The sequence below is a fragment of the Poecilia reticulata genome, chromosome 3 (assembly GCF_904066995.2).
Source record: "Poecilia reticulata chromosome 3, P_reticulata-male-v2, whole genome shotgun sequence".
NCBI lineage: Eukaryota > Metazoa > Chordata > Actinopteri > Cyprinodontiformes > Poeciliidae > Poecilia > Poecilia reticulata.
This window is the reverse complement of record NC_088832.1, coordinates 34,581,680-34,607,128: the sequence shown is the minus strand read 5'-3', so window position 1 is coordinate 34,607,128 and position 25,449 is coordinate 34,581,680. Positions and strand designations below refer to the sequence as shown.

General features: G+C 42.3%; 1 protein-coding gene across 1 annotated transcript; it reads left to right on the top strand.

Moving 5' to 3' along the window:
* The first annotated feature begins 7,351 nt into the window (after positions 1 to 7,351).
* Positions 7,352 to 18,035, top strand: LOC103463036 (E3 ubiquitin-protein ligase TRIM21-like). The gene is made up of 2 exons (XM_081605574.1): positions 7,352 to 7,464; positions 13,333 to 18,035. The coding sequence occupies exon 2, from the start codon at positions 13,342 to 13,344 to the stop codon at positions 14,965 to 14,967; it is 1,626 nt and encodes a 541-aa protein (XP_081461700.1). The 5' UTR covers positions 7,352 to 7,464; positions 13,333 to 13,341; the 3' UTR covers positions 14,968 to 18,035.
* The last annotated feature ends 7,414 nt before the right edge of the window (positions 18,036 to 25,449 follow it).

Here is a 25,449-nt window from a genome sequence, read left to right as displayed (position 1 = left end):
GAACACGGATCATGACACATCCTGAAAAAGACTTAGACATTTTTGGGCCTTAATTCATCTGAAATTAAGGCCCAAAAATGTCTTAAATTATACAACAAGTTTGCCTTAAATACATGAATCACGTCTTAAATCTTGTGACAAAATTGTTCATTTCCACATATTCTTGTATATTTTATTTCTCTCTGAACTTTTCTGACAGGCAAAAATTTGAGTTGCAAGCCGACATCTTCACTGCGTTCTGACGGTTGAGGCTGCTGGTAACCAGCTGCTAACGTACCCTCACTAGCTAGCTAGCTTTCCTGGATCTGTTCTGGCTGATGGGACAAACGACATCGACAGGCCAAAGGCATCGTCTCTCAGAGTGAATCCCAACAACAGCAACCAAAGCTGAACACTTTTCAGCTTTCTTGTCTCGCATCTCAAATCTGTGTGTATGAACTCAAAATTTCATACGCACAAATTTTGCCTGTCACCTGACTGAAGGAGCGCAAAGCGACTGTTGTCACATTGTTCAGCTTCCATAGGAAGAACAGATCAGTTCTGTCTGTTTTAAGCCATTTTAGGGCGTCTGTCACTTTAAATCCCAATAAGCTGCTGCTGGCCACGCCCCCCTGCTCTACGTTTACACTCACACATGAAAATGGCTGCAGACAGATGCAAAATTGTGCAATTATACATCTTTGAAAAGCAGAAGTTGAGCCTCCTGCACAAACAACAAGAATGAAGCTGGTGGTTTCTGGATGGTAAGTCAACAACTAAAACACTTGTCTGCAGCTGGGTGTTGTTTTAAACACTTTGACTGGTTTTTAGAAGCAGAGACCCAAATGGAAATACAAACACATGCAAAATGTGAATTTAGCATCATTTAAGCCTGGAGAGAGTCACACAAAACACACAACCGCTGCCAAGGGCCACAAACATACCAAGAGATTCACTATGCTGGACTATAATCCTCATAAAGCAGGTTTTGGTTCTGACCAGATGGTCTCCGTTGCTCCTCCAGGACGGTCGTTTCCAACTGGTAAAGACAAAAAGACAGCTCTGATCAGAGCTGAAAACTTTGCAGTTCATTTTACTTCTGATTGAGTTTATGCCATTTGAGAAGATAATTCAATTTGTACAGAGATATGCAGATGGCTCATTTTCTGCAGCAGAGTTTGTTTCCTCTAATTAACTACTAATTCTAGAAACGCCACGTTTTCCATAAAACAGACTGAGTCTCGTTGTGTAGTAAATCTGTTTTTATCCCATTTTGTTGCAGGTTTCCAGCTTCAGACTGGAGTCTGCTGGTGGTTTCCTGCTGACAGATGTGTGTGTGTCTGAAGCCGGCGCCCTGTGGGAGGCTAAAGGACGATCCTCCTGCTGCTGCTTCGCTCTGCTTCCATATGCTTCCTGCTAACAGACTTCATATCTCTTAACAAGATGAGCTAATGCCTTCTGTCCTCATGGATTTTCTCTCCCCGTCTGCCAGTGGATTTGGGGTGAAGCTGTGGTCTGTCGCTGCGCCGCTGATCGGCAGGGTCCTTAATTGCAACCACCTCTTTGTGAATAATTGATGCTCGTCTGGCTAAGTGGTGTGATGAAATATTAAAAAGTCAGGGGTTCGCCACCCAAGACTGATTTAAAAGAGGATTCCAGGAAACGGAGGCAGAAGCAGAAGCTCTGGTCACAGATTAATGTCCACCTGGAGCAAAGGTCAATCCTTCATGTCATGACTGGACCAAAGTATGAAAACCTCTTCACAGTTTTCTTCTGTGGCGACAAATTAAAAATTGAAGTAACTTTTGGATTGCTGCAGCCTTTGAAACGAGATGAAACGTCAGCGACGGCGTGTAAAAAGACAGAAATTCACCTTCTGACAGTCTGCCTTTGTTCCAGAAATCATGAAAAAATTACAACGCATCAAAGATCAGTTTCAGAAAAGTGAACCGAACGTCACCGGATCCTGGATCCACTTCTGTCTAGAACAGCTTCACGTTGCAGGAATAATCCCAGCAGGTTCAGATGTTTGTGTTCAGCCACTGCAGAGTCCAGTTACTTCAACCTGCAGATGAAACCAGTGGAGTGCAGCGTGAAGTCAAACTGCAGGCACTTCCTGTCTGTTGTCCTCCTTTCCTTCACTTCCTGTCTGTTGTCCTCCTTTCCTTCACTTCCTGTCTGTTTTCCTCCTTTCCTTCACTTCCTGTCTCCTTTCCTCCTTTCCTTCACTTCCTGTCTGTTTTCCTCCTTTCCTTCACTTCCTGTCTCCTTTCCTCCTTTCCTTCACTTCCTGTCTGTTTTCCTCCTTTCCTTCACTTCCTGTCTGTTTTCCTCCTCTTCTTCACTTCCTGTCTGTTTTCCTCCTTTCCTTCACTTCCTGTCTGTTTTCCTCCTTTCCTTCACTTCCTGTCTCCTTTCCTCCTTTCCTTCACTTCCTGTCTCCTTTCCTCCTTTCCTTCACTTCCTGTCTCCTTTCCTCCTTTCCTTCACTTCCTGTCTGTTTTCCTCCTTTCCTTCACTTCCTGTCTGTTTTCCTCCTTTCCTTCACTTCCTGTCTGTTTTCCTCCTTTCCTTCACTTCCTGTCTCCTTTCCTCCTTTCCTTCACTTCCTGTCTGTTTTCCTCCTTTCCTTCACTTCCTGTCTGTTTTCCTCCTCTCCTTCACTTCCTGTCTGTTTTCCTCCTTTCCTTCACTTCCTGTCTGTTTTCCTCCTTTCCTTCTCTTCCTGTCTGTTTTCCTCCTTTCCTTCTCTTCCTGCCTGTTTTCCTCCTTTCCTTCACTTCCTGTCTGTTTTCCTCCTTTCCTTCACTTCCTGTCTCCTTTCCTCCCTCCTTTCCTTCACTTCCTGTCTGTTTTCCTCCTTTCCTTCACTTCCTGTCTGTTTTCCTCCTTTCCTTCACTTCCTGTCTGTTTTCCTCCTTTCCTTCACTTCCTGTCTGTTTTCCTCCTTTCCTTCACTTCCTGTCTGTTTTCCTCCTTTCCTTCACTTCCTGTCTGTTTTCCTCCTTTCCTTCACTTCCTGTCTGTTTTCCACCAGGCTTGTTTTTAGGTGTCAGCTTCTTACTGCTTTGCACATTTTAGAAATGTCTCACCAGCAAAGCGACTTGTGCAGTCAGGTGTGATCAAGCAGCCTTTGGTTTTCAAACCAGACGGAACAGAGAGGAAAGCAAACTTCAGACCCAGAGATTTGTTATTTATTTATTTCCTTTATTTAACCAGGTAAAAATTATCTCTAGATCTCATTTTCAAGAGGGACCCGGGCAGAAGTCTGCAATACACAGCAACCTGGTCACAAGATCAGCAAACGGCTGATTATCACCAGAAAAATGAAAGTTCTGGACTTTATTTTAGAGAAAATGAGGATCATGTGTGTAAATAATCTGTTAGGGGAGTGATGGTGGGAAGGAGATTGTTCTTAGCTCTCCTTGGTGCCATGGCAACAGCGACGCCATGTTTCCTCGCCAAGTTTCTGGGAGATTTTAGGATCCAGGTGAACCGGGGAGCAGAGAGGAGCAGAGTTACCACAAACATTACTGAAGTAAGAGCAGCTCTGCTTTAATCTCCTGACTACCAGTACTTCATTTTGGTCCTCTGTAGAGGACATTTCTAAACCTGAATATCTTCCACCCCCTGCATTCTGCTCATTTAATTCCTCTTGGTATCTGGAGAGGACATTTAGTGCTTTTCAATGATGCCATGTGTGAAGGGGTGGGACTTTTGTGCGTACCTTTTTCTAATTCATAAAAATGGCATTTATCAGTAATAACACATTTTATGGGAAGAGACAAAGTAAGAGCATAAAACTTTTTATTACCTTACAAAAACTGTGGGAATTAAAAAAAATGGTGATTGGACAATATTTTTTTTTCCTGGTAGTCAGGAGGTTAATATATTTTACTCTAGTAAAAGTAAAAAGTATCCATCCAAGAAATTACTCAAGAGTAAAAAATATTTGGTAAAAAGTCTACTCAAAAATAACTGATCAAATGATCAGTCATTCAATTAAAAATACATAATCAGATGGACCAAAATATAAAGTTTAGAGGCAATGTTGGTATTTTAAGGACCAAAATGACAATAACTCCTATAATTAGCAAAAAATAACTAAATCAGACCAAACAAAATGTTTCCAAATCAGTTTCTGTCAATAGAAAACTTATGAAACTTTAACAGAAACTGCAGGTGTTTGTCTGTGTCTGGTGGATTTTTGGTTAAAACATGTTTGTTTTTCGTTCAGTGGGAAGAAAATCCAGAAATTTTATTAAAGTAAGAGCAGAAATACTTCACAATAAAATCAGTAAAGTAAAAGTACAAAAGTATTTGGTACAACTGTTCGAGTACCGAGTAAGTGATCAAATTATCATTAATATTTAACAATTACATCTTCAGATGGACCAAAATATGAAGTTCAGTGGAAATTTTGGTATTTTAAGGATGAAAATTTAAGTAATAAAAAAATAACAAAATCAGGCAAAAGTATTTTGTTCCAAATCAGTTTCTTTAAATCATAAATTAAGAAAAATTAACAAAAACTGCAGGTGTTTTTCTGTCTGGTGGATTTAACAAGCTTTTCATTCAATATCCAGACATTTTACGAAAGTGTAGAAATACTTCAAAATAAAATGACTCAAGTAAAGTAAAAGGTGCAACGTATTAAAAATACTCCTAAAAGTAATTTTTTTTTCCAAAAAGTTACTCCAGTAACTGCAACTAGTTACTCCCAGTTCTGCCTTTCTAACTGGTCTGAATGCGGATCGTTACATTCAGCTTGTTGTGACTTTTTTACACTTATATGTTGTTCAGTATGATAAGTGACTGATTTCCAATTAGATGTTAAGCATAGATTACATGATTATTATTAATTGAATTGAACATGATTGTATATAATTACAAGGATGAAGTGAAATATATTTAAGTGCAAGACATGATTTATTTGAATAGAAGAAGTCTTTTATTTTGAAGAATGCTTAAGTATCTAGTTCTGTTTTGTCACTATCTTGCTTTGTTGATATTTTGGTTGTCTTGGTTACGAATAGCTGTTGCGGTTATCAGCTGTCGCCGTTTTCTCTCTTCAATAAAAAACTGAACAGAAAGGTTCAGTCAAAGAGATACGAGCCTCCGTTTTGTTTGAAGAAGCTTCACTCCGTAACACAACTCATGATCCGAGCCCAGGGACTGGAGCGCGTTTTTCCCGCATCCTGTATTTTACGCAGACTTTACAGGCCGGTTCTGGTGCGGCAGGTGGTCCCGGTTTTACTTCATGTTTCTGGCCGCCTGCAGAAACGGGCTGAAATCGGAGCGGCTGCAGGGATGCGCTCCTAATTGACAGTTTCTCCTGTGAGCAGCAGAGAGCCGCATCCTCTCAGAGGTTTAGCCGCAATAAACCCCGGAGGGGAGGCTTTAGTATGCTGCCGGTACCGGCCGAGGCCGACCTGGAACTCGAACCGACGTCCCATTATGGAGATGCGGCTCTCATCAGTCCAGCAGCATCTGAAGTTTTATCAGCCGAGACTAAAGGAAAAGTCATATTAACACGTTATAACCGAAGAGACAAAAGGGGACACGCGTTCAAAGGAGAACCTTGGCTTTAAAGTTAAAACCGGGGCGTTTGATAAGTTTAACCTGTCTACACTGCAGAAAGTAATAATAGAGTAATAATAGAGAGAAAGAGCGGCTCTGCAGATGCACCTGAAACCCCCCTTACACAAAACCCCCATAAAAATCACATGTGATCACATTTTCCACATGTGCTCAAGTATTTTGTTCATGTGTTCAATGTTCCTTACATCTTGTGATCTCATAATTCTCACATTATTTTCACATATTCATATCATCAGATTGCCTCTCATACATCAATATTCTTAATTACTTGAATGTGTTATTATTTTTATACATTTAAGGTATATTTTCTGAATGTGCAACATATTTATTCACATTTCATAGTCTTTAAACATTATATGTGAACAATAGATTAAATCTGAGAAGTAAACTCTGACACCAATCTGTAACGTAATTCCATTTTTATTTTTTCTATCATTGAAATAATTTTTTATTTGTTCATCAGAAATTGGACAATGCATATTAAGCAACATGTCAGAAATAAAAATCAGTGTAAATATGACAGAGTTGGCACAAAACATAATTTTCATCAGTCGTAAAGCAGATAACAATACAAAGATGACCTATTTATGCAAAACAAACAAATAAAGTTAGAATAAAAACAGGATGGCCTAACAAAATATACAAACTTGACTAAACAAATTAAAAGTATACTAAAGTTTATTTATTAGTGTTTCACCAAAGTGCTTCATAATAATTACATTATAGATATTTAAATGACAGAATAAACACAATTAAGTTTGATGAAAAAAAATATAACATTTTCAGTGAAATATCAAGATAGTAGTACAGAACAAAATCCAAGACACACACACACGCACGCATGCACGCACGCACGCACGCACGCACGCACACACGCACACACACACACACACACACACACACACACACACACACACACACATAAATCCTCTCTCACCCTCTGTGGATGGTTTGTTTCATCCTCTGAGCTCAGGTCCTCCACCAGAGGCCTGGGAGCTGGAGGTTCTCCTCCAGCATCTGAGCCTAGAACTGCACATTCCTGGACTGAGATGTCTGATGTTGTTCCTGTTGTTTTAGCCACTGCTCCAGTTTGGGGGTGACTGGCCCCGAGGGCCCCGATGACCACAGGCTGGATGATTGATAAGCATTGATAAACACGACATGCTGGCTCAGACGTCGCCCGGCCAAACAAAGTCTGCGTCAGGTGCTGGGGAACCAGAGCAGCTTGATGACACATGGGCTACTGGAACAACAAGACGGAAATGGGCGAGACGTGAAAACAAGTAACCCTAGTCAGAGAGGCTACATGCAAATAATGTGGGAGGAATGGTTAGCTCGACATCTCCAGTCAACACTAACTGGTTCCAACATCCACAAACGGCAACTGCTATCACAACTTGAGATTGACGAGGTTCAACACAGGTGCTACGGCAAGGGGGAGGAGCAGGACGCCAGGTCAGAGGGGAGTTAACTACAACTACCCTCCCAGAGACTGGGTATGTAGCCACAGTGATGAACGAACCATCAAAGCTGAACAAGAGAGAGAGTCATGGCCCGAATGAGCACCAGGCAACCGCCAATTACAACGGCTGAGTGAAGTACCATCAGAAAGTCTCATTGAAGATGTGAATGCAGCATTGAGAACTATCCCTACCTTCACCATTCATTTCAGCTACATAAAGGTGCCAAGCATAAACAGGCTCCACCTTTAACGTGACTCACGTTAAAGGTGGAGCAAAACGGAGTAATAAGAATAAATGTGACTCTCCAGAATTGAAAGTAAAAGTTGGTCAAAGCCTGAGCTGCTGTGGAGAAAAACCTTCCTGTTTTCTCCTGAAGACAAACTGAGTTCATGCTTTTATTCTCATCAACAGACTGATACTGGTGAGTTCAGCAGAAAACGGATTTACTGGGTTTCTAACAGAAAACAGAAAACTGAAGAATTTTCTTGTGGATCATCTGGAGGGAAGCAGATGATAGTTCATAGCTGAATTATGTTTTTTTTTAGTAGGTCTGTTTTTCTGGTGTTTTCATTCCTTTATAGTTTGTATTTAGTTTATATTATTTTAACTCTTTTCCTTTTCTGTCAGTTTTTTTACTCCTTCCTCCTCAGGATTGTTTGATGCCGTTTCATGATTAGTTTTATTTTTTACCCTGATAATTAGTTTTTTCCCTTTGTATTATTATTATTACCATGTTCTTTCCCCTTGTGTATTGAATCCCAGCTGTGTTCCCAGCTCCTTGTCGGGTTCTGGTCTTTGCTGTCTTACTTTTGTTTTCTACCAGAGTTTGAGTTTTGGTTTCAATGCTCACCTGTGCTGCCTGCACTTTGTACTTACTTCAACCATAAATTGTGACAATACCTTTTAGTTTTGTAAGTGTTGCTGTGATGTTTTACTTAGTGTTATGTTTCTTCTCTACATGTATTTATTTTCTTAGATTATTGTCAGGCCTGTTTCTTGGTTCCAGTTGATCAGTTCAGCTACTTTGTGCCTGTAATCAAACCCACGTAACCCAACTGAGTAACGCCACCAACCTGATTTACCAGTTATTCAAGTTCCTACTTTTGTTTTGTTCTTCGCTGGATTCTCTGTTCTGTTCTTCTCAGTTCAGGCCAGATTAAGTTAAGAAAATAAATCAGCCTAAAGCAGCCGGTCTGTCATTGGGCCATTTTCTATAAGCATAGAGACTGGTACAGGACCAGCATGCACTGGGTTTGGGGTTAGGGTAGGCTTCTGCATGTTGGTGTTCCCGCTAAAGCCTTTTTTTCCTTGACGACAATCTTACAACGTAACATATTTATCAACAGGTTTTTTAATCAGGTTTTCCCTGACTGGGAGTGAGAATGCAGCTTGTTGGATGTGACAGGTAGCCAATCAGATAGCACGGTGATGTAAGCATGGAGGGGAATCCCAAACATCTGACACGGCGCAACTGCAAGTCCGGTGGATTTCGGAGATGATATGCGGAAATGTTTATTATTCTATGTAAGTGTGACCGGTGGATTTCTGCGTTGTGTGTGTTGTGTGGTGATCAAACAAACCACAAGACATCAAGTCTGGATTTGGAGGCGGTCTCCGTTTATTTAATCTCTCCCCAGTGGAACGAATAACAAAAGGGCCGCTAACGTCCCTTTCAATCGGGAGATATTAGCATTAGCACCTAGCATGTGCTCCAGTTCTCCAACCCGATCTATACAAAATAATAGTTGGCATGCATCAAATGATATGAAGGTGTAATAGCAACTCAAATGAAAATATCCAAACACGTATCATTAATACAGAAGGAAAAATAAACACAAATGAAAGGATTACAATAGATTATAAAACTTGCCTCTCCCCAGTGGAACGAATAAGAAAAGGGGAAATTAATAACTTAATATTTATAATAGTCCTGGAGGACCCTGAACAAAAGAAGAAGAAAATAAGGCGGAGTTGGAGGACCAAACCCCTTAAAGTAGACACAGAGAAACACAGCAACAGTCAAGTAGAAGCAGACAAATACATAAAAGAACACATTTTGTGGAAATATAAAACTATTAATATAGACCCAGTTACATAAAGGTCATTATTATATATGTTTATTATATGTGGTTATGTTTATTCAGAAAAAACATAACTCATCGCCTCCTAATCATAGTGCAGCAAATAGAGCGGCTGCTCCCGTCGTCTTTTATCCACCGCCTTTTCTTTTTGTTACGTCTTTTATCTCTTAAAATGACTCCACAAACTATCACTATTGCTTCTACATTGTCATCCGTGTTGGTTATTCTAAATTCCCGCTATGTTGGGGGTTTTACTGGATTATCCTCTAGAATCGGGATGTTCGTGACTGGAATCGGTTCGTGTTGCTCCTGCCTTGGACACACGAACAGATCAAACCAGTTGGACTTTTATCAGCTCTGTGGTCACAGAGGTTTGGAGAATCGGCCGACATTCTTAAATCTTGCCGTCTAAACCAGACTTAAGACTCACAAGCTCTACTCATCTCCTCTCGACCACTGCCCAAACGCTCTGACTCTGGTCGCTATGGTAACGTTTATATATCCCTTCAAAATAAGATACAGATGCGCCACAAAAACGAACATTTTACTTTCGTGAAAATTTTAACTCACAATAATGACTAACGGAGCCCTGAGCTTGTTTCTCTGCAACAAGAGGGTCCCATCTGGGAGTGATGGGAGACAACGACACCTGAAGTGTTGCTTATATCCACAAACTGCTTGGTCTCTACGTGGTGAAGCAGCTTGAAGCTTCAATGTCTCATTAGCAGCCAGCAGTGGTGGAGAAAGTACTCAAAAGTACTTTTTCCAAGTAAAAGTAAAAGTACCATATTAACATTTTACTTAAGTGAAAGTACATACATACATACATACATACATACATACATACATACATACATACATACATACATACATACATACATACATACATACATACATACATACATACATACATACATACATATAGATCACAATTCCTTTTTTAATGTCAGGTTGTCAAAGACATTTTGAATAATGTCAACTTTGTATTAAAAGTGTCACGATTTATCGAATGACACTTTATGACAACAGTCATAAATATTTATGAAGACTTATTCATTTTCATGACAGGTGTTATGTCATGTTTATGACAGTCTTTTTCACAACCCGTCAAAGTGTTACCAACACTATTTGAAGGGGAGAATACTGACAAACGCTGTCATAATCATGAGTCTTCATGAATGTTTCATGACATTCTGTAAATAATAAAATTTTTAATGAAAGTTATATAAAAACTTGCATTAAACGTCCATTGGTGTCGTACTCCTCCTTGGGCTGCCACCTTATCGTTTGAGTCTCCCAATGATCAATCAATCAATCAAACTTTATTTATATAGTACATTTCAGCAGCAAAGCATTTCAAAGTGCTTTACATGATTAAAATAAAAATAAAAACAGAGAAAGAGATTTTGAAAAAGATTTTAAAAAATAGAAAGATTTTTTAAAACATCAATCCACGTGAGGATGTGGCCTTATGGGGTCTCCTCGAACAGAGTTTTAGCAGAGCAACATCATACAAGGATTCTCAAACCTCAGAGTTTTAGACACGGATTCTCAAACCTAAGACATTAAAACCCTAATTTAGCCATAAGCAACTCTAAACAGGTGGGTTTTAATTTGAGATTTAAAGGCACCCAGTGTTTCGGCTGTTTTACAGTTTTCTGGTAGTTTGTTCCAAATCTGTGGTGCATAGAAACTGAATGCTGCTTCTCCTCGTTTGGTTCTGGTTCTGGGGATGCAGAGCAGAACCAGAACCAGAAGATCTGAGGGGTCTAGACGGTTGGTACAGCAATAACAGATCTTTAATGTATTGTGGTGCTAAACCGTTCAGTGATTTATAAACTAACATCAGTATTTTAAAGTCTATTCTCTGAGCTACAGGGAGCCAGTGTAGGGACTTTAAACCTGGTGTTATGTCTCTATCTTCCTGGTTTTAGTCAGAACAGCAGCAGCAGCTTCTGGATCAGCTGCAGCTGTTTGATTGATTTATTAGTCAGACCTGTGAAGACGCTGTTGCAGGAATCAATGCGGCTAAAGATAAACGCAGGATGAGTTTCTCTAGATCGCGCTGAGACATCAGTCCTCTAATCCTGGAGATGTTCTTCAGGTGATAGAAGGCCGACTTTGTGACTGTCTTAATGTGGCTCTGAAGGTTCAGGTCAGAGGTCATCACTACTCCCAGGCTTCAGGCTGATCGCTGGTTTTTAGTTGTAATAACTGAAGCTGTGCATTGATTCTGGTTCGCTCCTCTTTAGGTCCAAAGATAATAACTTCGGTTTTGTGACCTTTGACCTTTCTGATGAGAAATTTCCGATTGAAACAAAGAAATCCCTGTTCTTTATGCAAGATTCAAACTAGTGGAGCACTGGACCAGAGAGTCCAACCCAAGTCTCCAGTCTGTTCAGTAAAATGTCGTGGTCGACAGTGTCGAAAGCTGCAATGATCCTAGGAGCTATGCTGTCTGGGGCTTTATGCCCCTGGTAGGGTCACCCAAGGCAGACAGGTCCTAGGTGAGGAACCAGACAAAGTGCAGCCCGAAAACCCCTTATGACGGAGACGAACTTTGGATCTGGTGTTCCCTCGCCCGGACGCGGGTCACTGGGACCCCACTCTGGAGACAGGCCTGGTAGTGGGGCACAACGGCAAGTGCTTGGTGGCCGGGCTTTTACCCATGGAGCCCGGTCGGGCTCAGCCTGAAGAGGAGACATGGGTCCCCCTTCCAATGGGCTCACCACCTGTCGGAGGGGCCAAAGGGGTCGGGTGCCTTGTGTTACGGGCGGCAGCTGAGGGAGGGAACCCAGGCGGTCTGATCCTCGGCTGCAGAAGCTCTTGGGACGTGAAACGTCACCTCATTGGTGGGAAAGGAACCGGAGCTAGTGTGCGAGGCTGAGAGATTCCGACTAGAAATAGTCGGCCTCACCTCGACGCATGGCTCTGGTTCTGGAACCAGTCTCCTTGAGAGGGGCTGGACGTACTTGAGAGGCGCCGGGCAGGAGTGGGCATACTTGTTGCCCCCCGTCTTGGCGCCTGTACGTTGGGGTTTACCCTGGTGAATGAGAGGGTAACCTCCGTCCACCTATGGGTGGGGGGCACGGGTTCTGACTGTTGTCTGTGCTTACAGGGCGAACAGCAGTTCAGATTACCCTCCCTTCTTAGAGTCCTTAAATGGGGTACCGGAGAGTGCCCCTCCTGGGGACTCCCTTGTTCTACTGGGGGACTTCAAAGCTCAAGTGGGCAATGACAGTGAAATGCGGAGGGGCGTAGTTGGGAGGAACAGCCCCCCCGATCTGAACCCAAGCGGTGTTCTGTTGTTGGACTTCTGTGCTCATCACGGATTGTCCATCACGAAAACCATGTTCAGGCATAAGGGTGTCCATATGTGCACTTGGCACCAGGACACCCTAGGCTGCAATTCGATGATCGATTTTGTCATCGTCTCATCGGATCTGCGGCCGTATGTCTTGGACACTCGGGTGAAGAGAGGTGCGGAGCTGTCCACTGACCACTACCTGGTGGTGAGTTGGCTCCGGTGGTGGTGGAGGAAGCCGATCAGACCTGGCAGGCCCAAACGTGTAGTGAGGGTCTGCTGGGAACGTCTGGCGGAGTCCCCTGTGAGACGGAGCTTCAACTCCCATCTCCGGCAGAACTTTGAAAACGTTCCGGGGGAGGTGGGGGACATTGAGTCTGAGTGGACCATGTTCCGTGCCTCAATTGCCGAGGCGGCCTATCAGAGCTGCGGCCGCAAGGTTGTCAGTGCCTGTTGCGGCGGCAACCCTCAAATCCGTTGGTGGATGCCTTCGGTGAGGGATGCTGTCACGCTGAAGAAGGAGTCCTATCGGGCCTTTTTGGCCTGTGGGACTCCAGACGCAGCTGATGAGTACCGGCGGGCTAAACGGCATGTGGCTCGGGTTGTCGCTGAGGCAAAAACTCGAGCGTGGGAGGAGTTTGGAGAGGCCATGGAGACAGACTTCCGTACAGCTTCAAGGGAATTCTGGTCCACCACTCGGCGTCTCAGGAGGGGAAAGCAGTGCAGCACAAACACTGTTTATAGTGTTTGTGCATACTCCTTCATGTTCATTATGTCAGTTTTACGCACAAACCTCCAAATAAAGTGTTACTGTGCTATAAAATGGCCCTTCATGACTCTAAAACACTCAAACTGCCCCTTAATCAACTTCTTTTAACTGAAGTTTTCTCTGCTCTGTCCTCAGAGTTCAGAAATGTCTTCTGGCAGAAACCTGCAGTCTAAAGATCAGTTTCTTTGCTCCATCTGTCTGGATGTGTTCACTGATCCTGTCACCACACCATGTGGACACAACTTCTGCAAAACCTGCATTACTCAAAACTGGGATACAAATTTTCCCTACAAGTGTCCTATGTGCAAAGACCATTTCGCCAACAGGCCTCAGCTGAGAGTCAACACTTTATTGAAAGAGATGGTTGATCAGTTCAGAGGTGAAGCTCAGCAGGAAGCCAGCAGCAGCTCAGAGCAACAAGCTGCCAAACCAGGAGAAGTTCCCTGTGACGTCTGCACTGGACCCAAACTGAAGGCCCTGAAGTCCTGCATGGTGTGTCTGGCCTCCTACTGCCAGACTCACCTGGAGCCTCACCTGACCGCTCCACGTCTGAAGAAACATCAGCTGATGGAGCCGGTGAAGAACCCGGAGGATAGGATGGGTCTGCAGCACGACAGACCTCTGGAGCTGTTCTGTAGGACCGACCAGACATTCGTCTGCTCACTCTGTCCTGTTTTAGACCACAAGAACCACGAGTTTGTTTCTCTGACAGAAGAATCTGAAGGAAAGAAGGCAGAGCTGAGGAAGACGGAGGCTCAAGTTCAGGAGATGATCCAGAAGAGACGACTGAAGATCCAGGAGATCAGAGAGTCGATGAAGATCAGTAGAGATTCTGCAGACAGAGAGAAAGCTGGAGGTGTTCAGGTCTTCACGGCTCTGAAGGAGTCTGCTGAGAGAGGCCTGAAGGAGCTCATCAAGGAGATCCAAGACAAACAGGAAGCTACAGAGAAACAGGCTGAAGGCTTCATCAGAGATCTGGAGCAGGAGATCTCTGGGCTGAAGAAGAGGAGCTCTGAGGTGAAGCAGCTCTCACGGGATGAAGATCCCCTCCACCTCCTCCAAAGCTTCTCCTCCCTGAAAGATGCTCCACCCACCAAGACCTGGACAAAGGTCAGAGTTCATCCACCAGCATATGAGGGGACTGTGGAGAGAGCTCTGACTCAGCTGGAGAAGAAGAACCAAGTGATGATCAAGAAGTTGATGGAGATGAAGAGGATCCAGCAGTTTGCTGTTGATGTGACTCTGGATCCTGATACAGCTCATGCTAGTCTCATCCTGTCTGATGATGGAAAACAGGTGAAACATGGAGATGAGCTAAAGAATCTTCCAGACAATCCAGAGAGATTTGATAAGTGTGTTAATATTTTAGGACAGCAGAGTTTCTCTTCAGGCAAATTTTACTTTGAGGTTCAGGTTAAAGGAAAGACTAAATGGGATTTAGGAGTGGCCAGAGAATCCATCAGCAGGAAGGGAGAGCTTACATTGAGTCCTGAGGATGGTTTCTGGAGTATTTGGTTAAGAAATGGAAATGAATATGAAGCTAGTGCTGACTTTCCAGTCCGTCTCCGTCTCCATCCTGGTCCTCAGAAGGTCGGGGTGTTTGTGGATTATGAGGAGGGTCTGGTCTCCTTTTATGATGTAGATGCTGCAGCTCTGATCTACTCCTTTACTGGCTGCTGCTTCAAGGAGAAACTCTACCCTTTCTTCTGTCCATGTAATAATGATGCAGGTACAAATTCTGCACCTCTGATAATCTGTCCTGTTTATTAGGCTGATCGTTGATCTGATGAAGATGATTTTAAGATGAATCTTCATCATCTCCTGCTGGTGGAGATGAGAGGTTGGGAACATCCTCAGGAGGGTGTCACTTATTTTCTGCTTCAGTTTCTTCACATTTTCAGCTTCTGATTAGTTATGAAGTCAAGTCAGATTGTTTTAAGCTCAGAGTTTATTTAATTGTTCTACTGATTGTTTCATCTTGTTTCCTTTTCCTTATTGTATTGATGATCAGTTTTAAATCTGCATACAATGTTTTAACCTGTTCATCAAATGAAAACAGATTTTTAATAATAACATTTAAAGCATTTTAAATTCTGCTTCATGGTGGTTTTATGTGAACTTTTAAATCAGGAGTGCAAATGTAACACGAAATGATTGATGAATAGAAATATTATATTGTGAAATTTACTTTTTTCTATTCATTTCTGAGGTCATATTAATCTTTAAACCTGCATGACTGGAACTTGGTGCAGCTCTGTGTTTCTGCCGCAGCTTCACCACAGTATCAATTGACTCAAGTTTATTTGTATCCCATATTTCATTATAATTTACATCATAAAAACAAAAATGCAAAGTTATTCAACCCACAAGACAATTATTGGAATCTTATATTTTGCCATGGTCATTCATCAAAATGTTTCTTAGTGTTTAAATTTGCAGTTACTTCAGCTGTTGGTCTTGCTGTGATTCACTTGTCAGGTCATAAGTGGCTGATTTTATAATATTTAGACCCGAGCAGCTAAGTGCTGCGAAGGCCTATTGTTTTCATGCTGTTTTTTTTTTCTTTCACCGTTTTTACGTGCCTTTTTAGAGGCTTTATCATATTCAAAAACTCACCAATCTTGGCAGACGCATACAGCCTGTGTAAAATTTACGTATTTTAACATATTCGCAGAAATCACAAAAGAAACGGCTCAACGGCGCCACCTAGCAACTTTCAAAATTCCCTCTGCTATGATCTTAGTTCATCGTAGAGACATGAAATTTGGTTCACTTGTAGAGTTCCCCAAGACGCACAGAAAATATAATTAATGTCATAGTGCAAGTCAAACAGGAAGTCGGCCATTTTGGATTGAAGTTCCGATTTTTACCCCATTTTGGCCATTTACGGCCGTTTACACCCTTCGCATTTGATCGAACTTCTCCTAGGGATTTCAATCGATCATCTTCAACCTGGATCTGTTGGTTCATAAGGCATGGCCGATTAAAAGTTATCAAAGGTTTGCGTTTTTGCGACTGCTAACGGGGGATTTCCTGGGGTCAAAGTTCACCTATTTGCCAGGAAACACAAAACTGTCATAACTCCTACACAAAAACTCACAGAGGCACCAAACTTTCAGTGATTGATCATCATCGGGTCCCCTACAATACCCATTGGTGAAATTATGACATCACTTAGGCCACGCCCCCTGAGAACAGGAAGTGTCATGTTTTACTATGAACGGTCGCTTTCTGACCCCTTTGACCTAATCAACATGAAACTGTGTCGACAGACAGAAAACATGTTGGTGTGTTACGGATTCCAACCCCGTTTGTTTTCGATGGAGTAGGTGGGCGTGGCGAAGTGACCTTTAACGCCATGTCCATACATTTGGCTCTAGATTCCACAATTTTGAACCAAGCACCCAACTCACCGGGATGGATCCTTATCCACTTGTGAACAGGAATCCATAAATATCTTTCATGGGTGTGGCCTAATTTCTCTACAGCGCCCCCTACAATAGTTTAAATGATCAGCCCCAAGACATGCTTTAACTAGAATTATGAAACTTGGTACTCATATGTACTGTGTCAGGACCTACCAAAATGTCTCTTGGAGCAATGGTCCAAACCCAACAGGAAGTCGGCCATTTTGGAGCAAAGCCGCAATTTGCTTTTTTTTTTATAAATGTCCCATCTGATCGAACTCCTCCTACAGCTTTTGACATACAGTCTTCAAACTCAGTCAGCACGCTCCTGAGAAGTTGAAGGTAAAACGTTATCACAGGATTTTTCATACATCAAAGCATGTGGGCGTGGCTAAATGTCAAACTTTGACTATTTGCCATAAAACATCAACGTGTGATAACTTCCACATACAATGTCACAGCTGCATAAGACTTCCTATGTCTCACTACTGACCAGCCCTAATCACATTTAGGTGGTCAATTGATAACATCACCTTAGTCCCGCCCACTTCCGACAGGAAGTCACCTGTTTTTTCTGCTGTACTTTTACTCTATGATTCATATGGATTTAATCCTGTGCCAGCTGACCTAACATGACAAGATGATGAATAATACCATGATAAATGGTATTATTGATTAAAAGGTCATTCTCCTTTTGTTAATTTTGTGGCCGAATAGAAGATATAAACTCAAAATATTAAATAGGCCCTTTGATTTTTGTAAATTTGTCCTTTTAGGATAGTTTTAGTTACTTTTCATTGATTTTGTTGACGGCCTATATTAATCTGGGTTTGGTTAATTTCTTTGGAGTTGCGCAACAAAACAAAAGAAAAACAATTGTTTATTGAAACAATACTGAAGTCGATTTCAAGTACACAATACTGAAGTGTACTTGAAAGTGCACTTTAATTTGACCTGTAATTTATTCAGATCTGTAACATTAATGTCATCTTTGACTTGAAATTCATTTGAAAGATTCCTGAGAAATTCTCTATGGAATATAGCTATATATTTTTTTTAATTATTGAATGTTTAGTTATTTTGGATAACAGTTTAACCCCGTTTAAATGTGAATGCTCATTTGTTTTTATTTTTATTTATGACCTTGTTTAGGTCAGGGTTTTTTTTCCACCCCCTGTTTCAACACAGGATGGTGAGCTTTATTGAACCAAACTACTTTACTGATTCTGGACGTATTTGAATTGGATGATGGACTAAAACAGTCGGATCATTGATTGATGGACCATTAATCACCCTGGATTCACAAATGGACTTAAAATAGAAAAAAAAACTCTTGGGTGTCATCAGGGTTTGTTGTTTTGTTTTTTTCTTGTTGTGTCTATTGGTTATACTCGCAGAAAATCACTATTATTATAAATATTATTGTTATTACTTTCTGTCTGATGGTGTTTTATTCACACACACAGGCTCCACAGCCGAACCTTTCTGACTGCCTGTTATGTTTGGCCGTAATCAGGCGCCTATAGTCTTAATTAGCGTTACACATGCAAAACATTGTTAGTCGATGTTTCCCTCAGAGAAATTAACTTATATGAAGACGGGACAGAAATTCTTCCACAGGGAATAAAACTATAGAGATTCATCATTTTCCAGAGTTAACATCGGTGCTTTCTTTCAGTGGTTTGGTCTGCAGTGGTTTCACCAGCACTTATAAATGTTATCCATCAACATACGGGGACTGTTTCTCATTGTAACTGGTGTTACATCGATATGCTTCCTGACTGCTCTGCTTCTACACGCATCACAAATCTCAAAAACAGAAAAACCTGAACGGAGCAAAAAACCAGGTGTGAATCAGGCCATGAAAACAAAGAATTCACTATAATGGACTTAATTCTTTTATTACATTTTATAGATCTGAGCTCCAACATGTCTGCCGTCCTGCATGCGGTCTGCTGGGTTTGAGGCCGTGTGGGCCGGTGTGGCCAGCCTGCAGACGGCTCATTAAGGCCGCGGCGCAGAGCCGCTGGCCGCGCTGAAAACAAACACACACACACACACACACACACACACACACACTTGACGCACGGCTCTGCCAGTTCACAGAGGAGAAAACTGACACTGGGCCAGAGAAACTGGAGGCTGTCAGAAGAAATAAAAATCCTCCATCTCTGCCTCGCAGACAGATTGCTGCTTCACTCCTGAAAGAGCCGAGAGGAGGAAGAGGAGGACGCAAACTTCACTCTGTGGGACTTTCAGGAAACTGACAACACCGTCCCAGAGCGAGCGTGGGAAAGACGGAGAGGTGACAGAAGTGTCAAGAGCTCATGAAATAATTAGCTGCTCCTGTTACCTCCATGTCGGAGCAGGTAGAGAAGCTGTCAGTCAGCGCGGCTGCAGAGGGAAACTCGGCGTGATAATGATCCTGCAGCCGGACCGGACCGAACCGGGCCAGGAGCGACGGGCCGGGTGTCAGGATGGATCACAGAGAGGAAACCTCTGATCCTGTGAGGTCAGACAGATACAGCGCAAATGGTACTTTATGTGACGGAGCAACACAAACAGCTGCAGGACTGAAAAGAGAAGATGATCTCTGTGATCTGAAAAGTGTGGCGTGAATGTATGCATTTATTGACCCTGTGCAGCTACATCACTGATCACGCTGCAGCGCCATGACGGATGTCAGAGTATCGAACAGAGTGAAGTTTCACAAGTTGTTTTTGCCAGAGCAGCCAGAGCTTCTACTGTAAGACCAGCTAATTTATCTGTGGAAGCAAATTAATAAACTGCTAGCTTAGAAACCGACTCATTCCTTCTCCCTCCTGGTCTATTTGTTGATTTGATCAAATCTGATTTGAATTCATGTCATTCTTTATATTACTGTGTCATAAACAAAGTTTCCTCTAAAACTGGAGCAAACTTCAAAGCATACAAATGTAATTGTTTGTAGCATCCATGCAGCATTAGCATCAAAGAAAAGCTCATTTTTACCAGAATGCCCAGCTACCGTGGCTGATGAAGTCCAAAAAGCCTCATGATTCAGAGTCTGGTCTGAATTCACACCAGAAGCAAACTGCAGATTGAGACGGTCTAACTATCAGGCCTCGGCCCGGTTGTTGGTTCTGCTCCGCGGTTCGTTGGACTGGATTCTCACTTCCACTGAAAACCAACTCTGAGTTCAGGTGAGGCTTTCAAACCTAAAAACAGGGCTAGCTGGTAAGCATGGCGGTGGAAGGATCAGAAAGCAGCTCGCCTTGCAGAAATTAGATCCTGGTGACAGGAAACGAGTGCTGGAGCTTCTTGACCAGATCAACATCCTCATTACTTCAGACCAAATCCTGCAGCTGAACCCAGACGGAGCTTTCAGTCTCTTTCTGGAGTTAGAGCTTTTCTTTAACTATCCCATCTGATGCATCATTTACCCTTTAATTACATTCTCCCACCTAACTCTCACCACGTTGTTTTCCCCTCTGGTAAACTATACAACTACATTTCAGCCTTTCAGTGAGTTTCACTCATATTTCCATGTCTGTTTAGCCTTTTCAGAAAGCGCGGTGGAAGCTGAAATGGAAGCCCGCTAATGGTTTCCCTCAGAGGCATAAATCTGTGGCGTGTTTTGTAGCGGCAGCGGCACAACACACATCGCCTCGCTGTAAACACCGACACACCTTCAGCTCATTTACATTTTTCTCCTGCAGTGTTTCTACCTCTGCATTCATGAGCTCACATCACACTCTCTTTATGTGTTTATTTAATAAAGATATGCCTGTTCAATCATGAAAACACGGCTCCGCTGCGGTTTGTAAGCCCGTAATTTACATGGTAATTTTGATGGGAGTTGTTCTGGGCTGATATGTGGCGGCTGGGAGGCTGAGCGGACACATTCACCACTGAAATGGAATATTTCTTTAACATAATGAGGATATTTATCCGGGGCTTTGACTCTGTGCTTGTTGCTGCTGGTTACTGCGCTCCGGCCGGGCTATTCGCTGTCAACAGAGCCGGTTCCAGAGTGTCAGGGTGAAAACAAAGTACAGCTTCGTTCAGGGTGCATTCCCACCTGCTCCGTTTAGTCCACTTTAACTGAACTCTACTTTGTTTACCTAGAAACTTCGGTTCTTTCGGGGACGTCTGGATGTGTAATCAACCAAAAAGTGAACTCTAGTCCGACTGCAAACCTCGGTCTCAGTTTGGCTGAAGTGAACTCTGGTGCAGTTCCAAAGCAGATGTGAACACCAAGCAAACTGCAGGCCGCTCCAAGAGCAGGAAGAGGTCTACAGAGCAAGGCATTCTGGGTAAATGAAACCAAAACAAACATTCATTTCTCCTGACAGCACTAGCAGGAGAAATGACTCCTGGTCACCTGAGTGAAGCTGCCCCCCCCCCATCCTCCCCCACCTTCTTCAAATCAAACAAAATTGGTGTCAAACGTTTGTACTGGTTTGTGCAGCAAAATATTTTGTTTGTGCCGCTATCATTTTAAAGATATAAAGAAATGTTTCTAGAGGTCATCCAAGGTCAACCAGCCCCCCCCCCCCACCTTCTTCAAACCAGACAAAATGGGTGTCAATCAACTCGGCTACATTTGTGCTGGTTTCTTTATATCTTTAAAATGTTAGCGGCAAAAACACAAAATGTTGCTGCTCAAACCAGTACAAACGTGGCACAAACGTTTGACACCAATTTTGTTTGATTTCATAAAAGTGGGGGGGCTGGTTGACCTTTTGACCTTTACACTTTCATTAATATCTTCAAAGCCAAAGCAGCACAAACGAACATTTTTGCTGCACAAACTAGCACAAACGTAGCCGAGTTGATTGACACCCATTTTGTCTGATTTGAAGATGGTTGACCTTGGATGACCTCTAGAAATATTTCTTTATATCTTTAAAATGATAGCGGCACAAACAAAAAATTTTGCTGCACAAACCAGCACAAATGTAGCACAAACGTTTGACACCAATTTTGTCTGATTTGAAGACGGTGGGTGGGAGGGGCAGCTTCACTCAGGTTTCCTGGTCCTAAAGTTACAACATGTTGTTCATCTCCAGCTGCTGTTTCTCTTTCTCTCTGCTCCGAGGCAAACCAACCTGTTCCCCTCCTGGCCTGTGGGGGCGCTGCACCAACAACACTGAGTGTCTGAAGACACTGAGCCCAACTTCCTTCTTCACCAAATCTAAACAAAACTGGAGTGGAATCAAATTTCATCTTTGCTTTGATGCCACCAGTCAAAAGGAAATCATTGTTCCAGAGTTCCTGAGGTTCATCCAGAACGCTGCTGCCATCTTCTTTTTACAGACAGGAGGCTTTTTTTTTTACACCAACCCTTCTTTCATCTTTTTCTAACTGCTCTGCCATGAAGTTTAATCTTCAGTCTTTGTTTTTACAATAAAATATTACAGAGTGAAGCCTTGAAAATGACAGACTGCGTAGCTTTTACTTTTTCATCACTGAATCCAGTTTGAGAACCAAATTGGCTTAAAGATTCCAGAGCTAAAAAGTTAGAAAAAAATCTTAAGTTTCTGAGCTACAACGTTCCAGCTAATTTAAAATCCTGTTAGCAGAACCGCTGTCTCACTGCTGCGTCTGTGTCCCTGTGGCTGCAGCAGCGAGGCCGAGTGATTTAAAACCCAGCAATGTTTCTGTGGAACATCTGCAATTAAAGCAGCATGTGTTCATAAAAACAAATCGACCGTCGGCCTTCATCCTCCAATTACGTGGCTTTATTGAAATGCTCCTCTTGAGGCCGAACGGGGGGCGACAGCTTTATGAGCCGCAACCTGGAACTGACAGCACAAGGTTCTGCAGCACGGCTCACGCCGATTGATTCATTTCACATGACGGAAATTAATGACATGTTTGTTTTACCGTATTTCTGGAGTTAGAAAAAGGAACAGATAAAGCAAACAGATCAGGCTGTCAAACATCCACCGGTACATGTCATTACAGGCCACCCAGTAGGCTTACCTGGACCGGTTAGGACAGAGCTGTGGCCTACTCAAAACATGCTCTTTATATTTTATTTATGCAAAGTTATTCCTAGATAAGGAGATATTAGTCTGGGCAGTTCTGGCTATTTTGAGCTTTTTGTCTCACAATTCTGGCTTTAATCTTCTGAGGAAAAAAAATTTAAATTCTGACATTGAATTCAGAAATCTGAGAAAAAAGTCAGAATATTTTTATTTTTTGCTTACAGTGGCCGAAATCTAAAAAAAAAAAGCCAAACTATACATTTATTGGAGTGTCTGTATGTATTTATCCAAACATGTTTTTCATGTTCCAGGCACAGTGGTGCAGTTGGTAGAGCTGTTACCTTGCAGCAAGAAGGTTCTGGGTTCGATTCCCGGTCTTTCTGCATGGAGTCTCCATGTTCTCCCTGTGCATGGTGGGTTTTCTCCAGGTACTCCGGTTTCCTCCCACAGTCCAAAAACATGACTGTCTGGTTAACTGGTCTCTCCAAATTGCCCGTAGGTGTGAGTGTGTGTGTGCATGGTTGTGTGTGTGTGTCTCTGTGTTGCCCTACGACAGACTGGCGACCTGTCCAGGTGACCCCGCCTCTCGCCCGAAACGTTGGCTGGAGATGGGCACCAGCACCTCCTGACCCCACTGAGGGACAAGGGTGCAAGAAAATGGATGGATGTCTTTCATGTCAAACATCCATTCTTCCCAGTTTTTTTAATAAGGATTTGTCAAGTGGAAACAAAAGTAAACTGATTCTTCTCTCTTGGCAGTATGAGTTAAATCTGTTTTAACCTCATTACGTTATAACCCAGGTGACATCTCACCTTTCCCAGATTAACTTCCAGGTTTAGCTTGTGAGCTGCACGGCCCACCCACAGCCAAACGCCCAGCAGAGTTCATATTTCCACTCTGCCAGCAGAGTTTTAGGTCATAAGAAAGCAATCCAGACCTCAGTCTATCTCAGCGAGACACGAATTCGTCCTCCAGGTACTTTGATATGAGCCGGCCGGATGCTGATGCTGCTGCCTGGGCGACAGTGATGGAATGAGAGGAGACAGGGAGAAGATTAGTTTGTCCGGCGCTGCCAGAGTGATGGATGCAAAGGAAACCTGGAAGAACTCGCAGACAAACACGCAACCTTTGGCGCGATGCGTCTGGATGTAACTGTAATAAAACACAGAGACATGATGCAATCCAGATGAAGCCATAAATGACATCACAGCGTCAGAGAAAGTTTGACTGAATGTCAACACTTTTATCCTCTTCATGCCACTTTGTCTGGTTTTAAATTCATTTCTGTTAAAGTCTGCAGACCAGCATCTCCCCCCAGTCTGCACTGGGATCCAGTTTGCAGCAGGATGTTTGATGCAGCATCAGCATCAAACAGAGGTGAGGACTTTCTCTATGGAAGACCATTTCCAGCATGACAAAATAAAAGCCCAACAATAAGTCATAATTAAAAGTTTGAAAGCAATAATCACGACTCATAAAGTCATAATTATGAAATTCAAAGTCAAAATCATGAGATTCTCTAAGGAGGCTTTGACTTTGAATCTCATAATTATGACTTAAAAAGTCTAAATTATGACTGTATTTCAATTATAACTGAAGGTTATGATTTCAGAAGTCGAAATTATGACTTCTTACCTCATAATTACAACTTTAAAAGTTTAGGATGGTGACTGAATTTTATAATTATGACCATAAATCTCATAATTATGACTGAAAGTCAAAATTATGACTGTGGCTCATAACTATGAGTTTGAAAGTCACAATTGTGACTTTTATTCTCTTTTTAAGTTGAACATTTATGTTTTCTTTCATGGCACACATGGGCTTCCGTAGGCACGCTGAGGCTGGAGGACAGAACCACACCCTCGTCGCTCAGTAATGATGCAGATGAAAACATGGAGGAGCAGATATAGCAGCTCTCCTAATGATATTTCCAAATGGGTTTCACACACACACACACACACACACCCCCACACACACACACACACACACACACACACACACACACCCTCTCTGTTCAGGCTGAGTGTGATTGTACTTTAATAATCCGTCATTTGGGCTAATGTGCCAGCGTTCCTCCATTATCGTCTCTGGCGTGTTTGTTGTTCAGCATCATCATGTATAATTAAAGTCAACACTTGTCAAAATGCTAATTTGCTGCATCCACGGTGGCGTTGATGGTGTAAAACACAAACTGGCTCTTTCTCTGAGCGAGGCGGGGATTTCTCATGTCGTCAGGACAGGAAGTTTCCTGCAGAGGCAAAAACAAACTGGAAACATTTTTCATGAGAACATGCAAAGGTTTGGATACCAACTTTTGTGCAGCACAACTTTCTTCATATTTTATGTAACACAATCAAAATGTTTTTCAGACTTTATGAAGCTTTCAGTTTTTTCATTTGGACTTTTTTACTTAGTCAAGAATCTGACTATTAGTAGAGGACTGTTTCTAATTATTTAGAGTGGCTCAGTGAAGCATTTTTTTCAAGTTTGTCCCATCACAGCTGTTCTGTAATCAGAATTGTGATGCAGATTTTAGCTTCACCACCAGGGGGCGCGGTTGTTTTGTGAGCATTGTTTTGTTTTAGATGTAAAACCATAGAAGTCATGTTTTAAAACAGTATATGGTGTATAATAGGGTTTAATTTTTTTTTTTGTCCTGTGGTTCACACTCCTTACCAGTAGGGGCAGTAAGGCTTCCTTCAGTTATTTGCCAATATGACGAAGAAGTAGTAGTCGTCATGTTTGGAGGCAGTTTATGTGAGACTGTGCATCAATAAGACTGGTGAGTAAAAGTGTATTTTATGTTTCACAATGATTTGTTTATTTTATTAATCTGGACATTTTATGTTTGCTCATTTTGCCCAAAAGA

Coding starts and splice junctions, on each gene's coding strand:
- LOC103463036 (XM_081605574.1), top strand. CDS start 13,342: ATGTCTTCTGGCAGAAACCTGCAGTCTAAAGATCAGTTTCTTTGCTCC.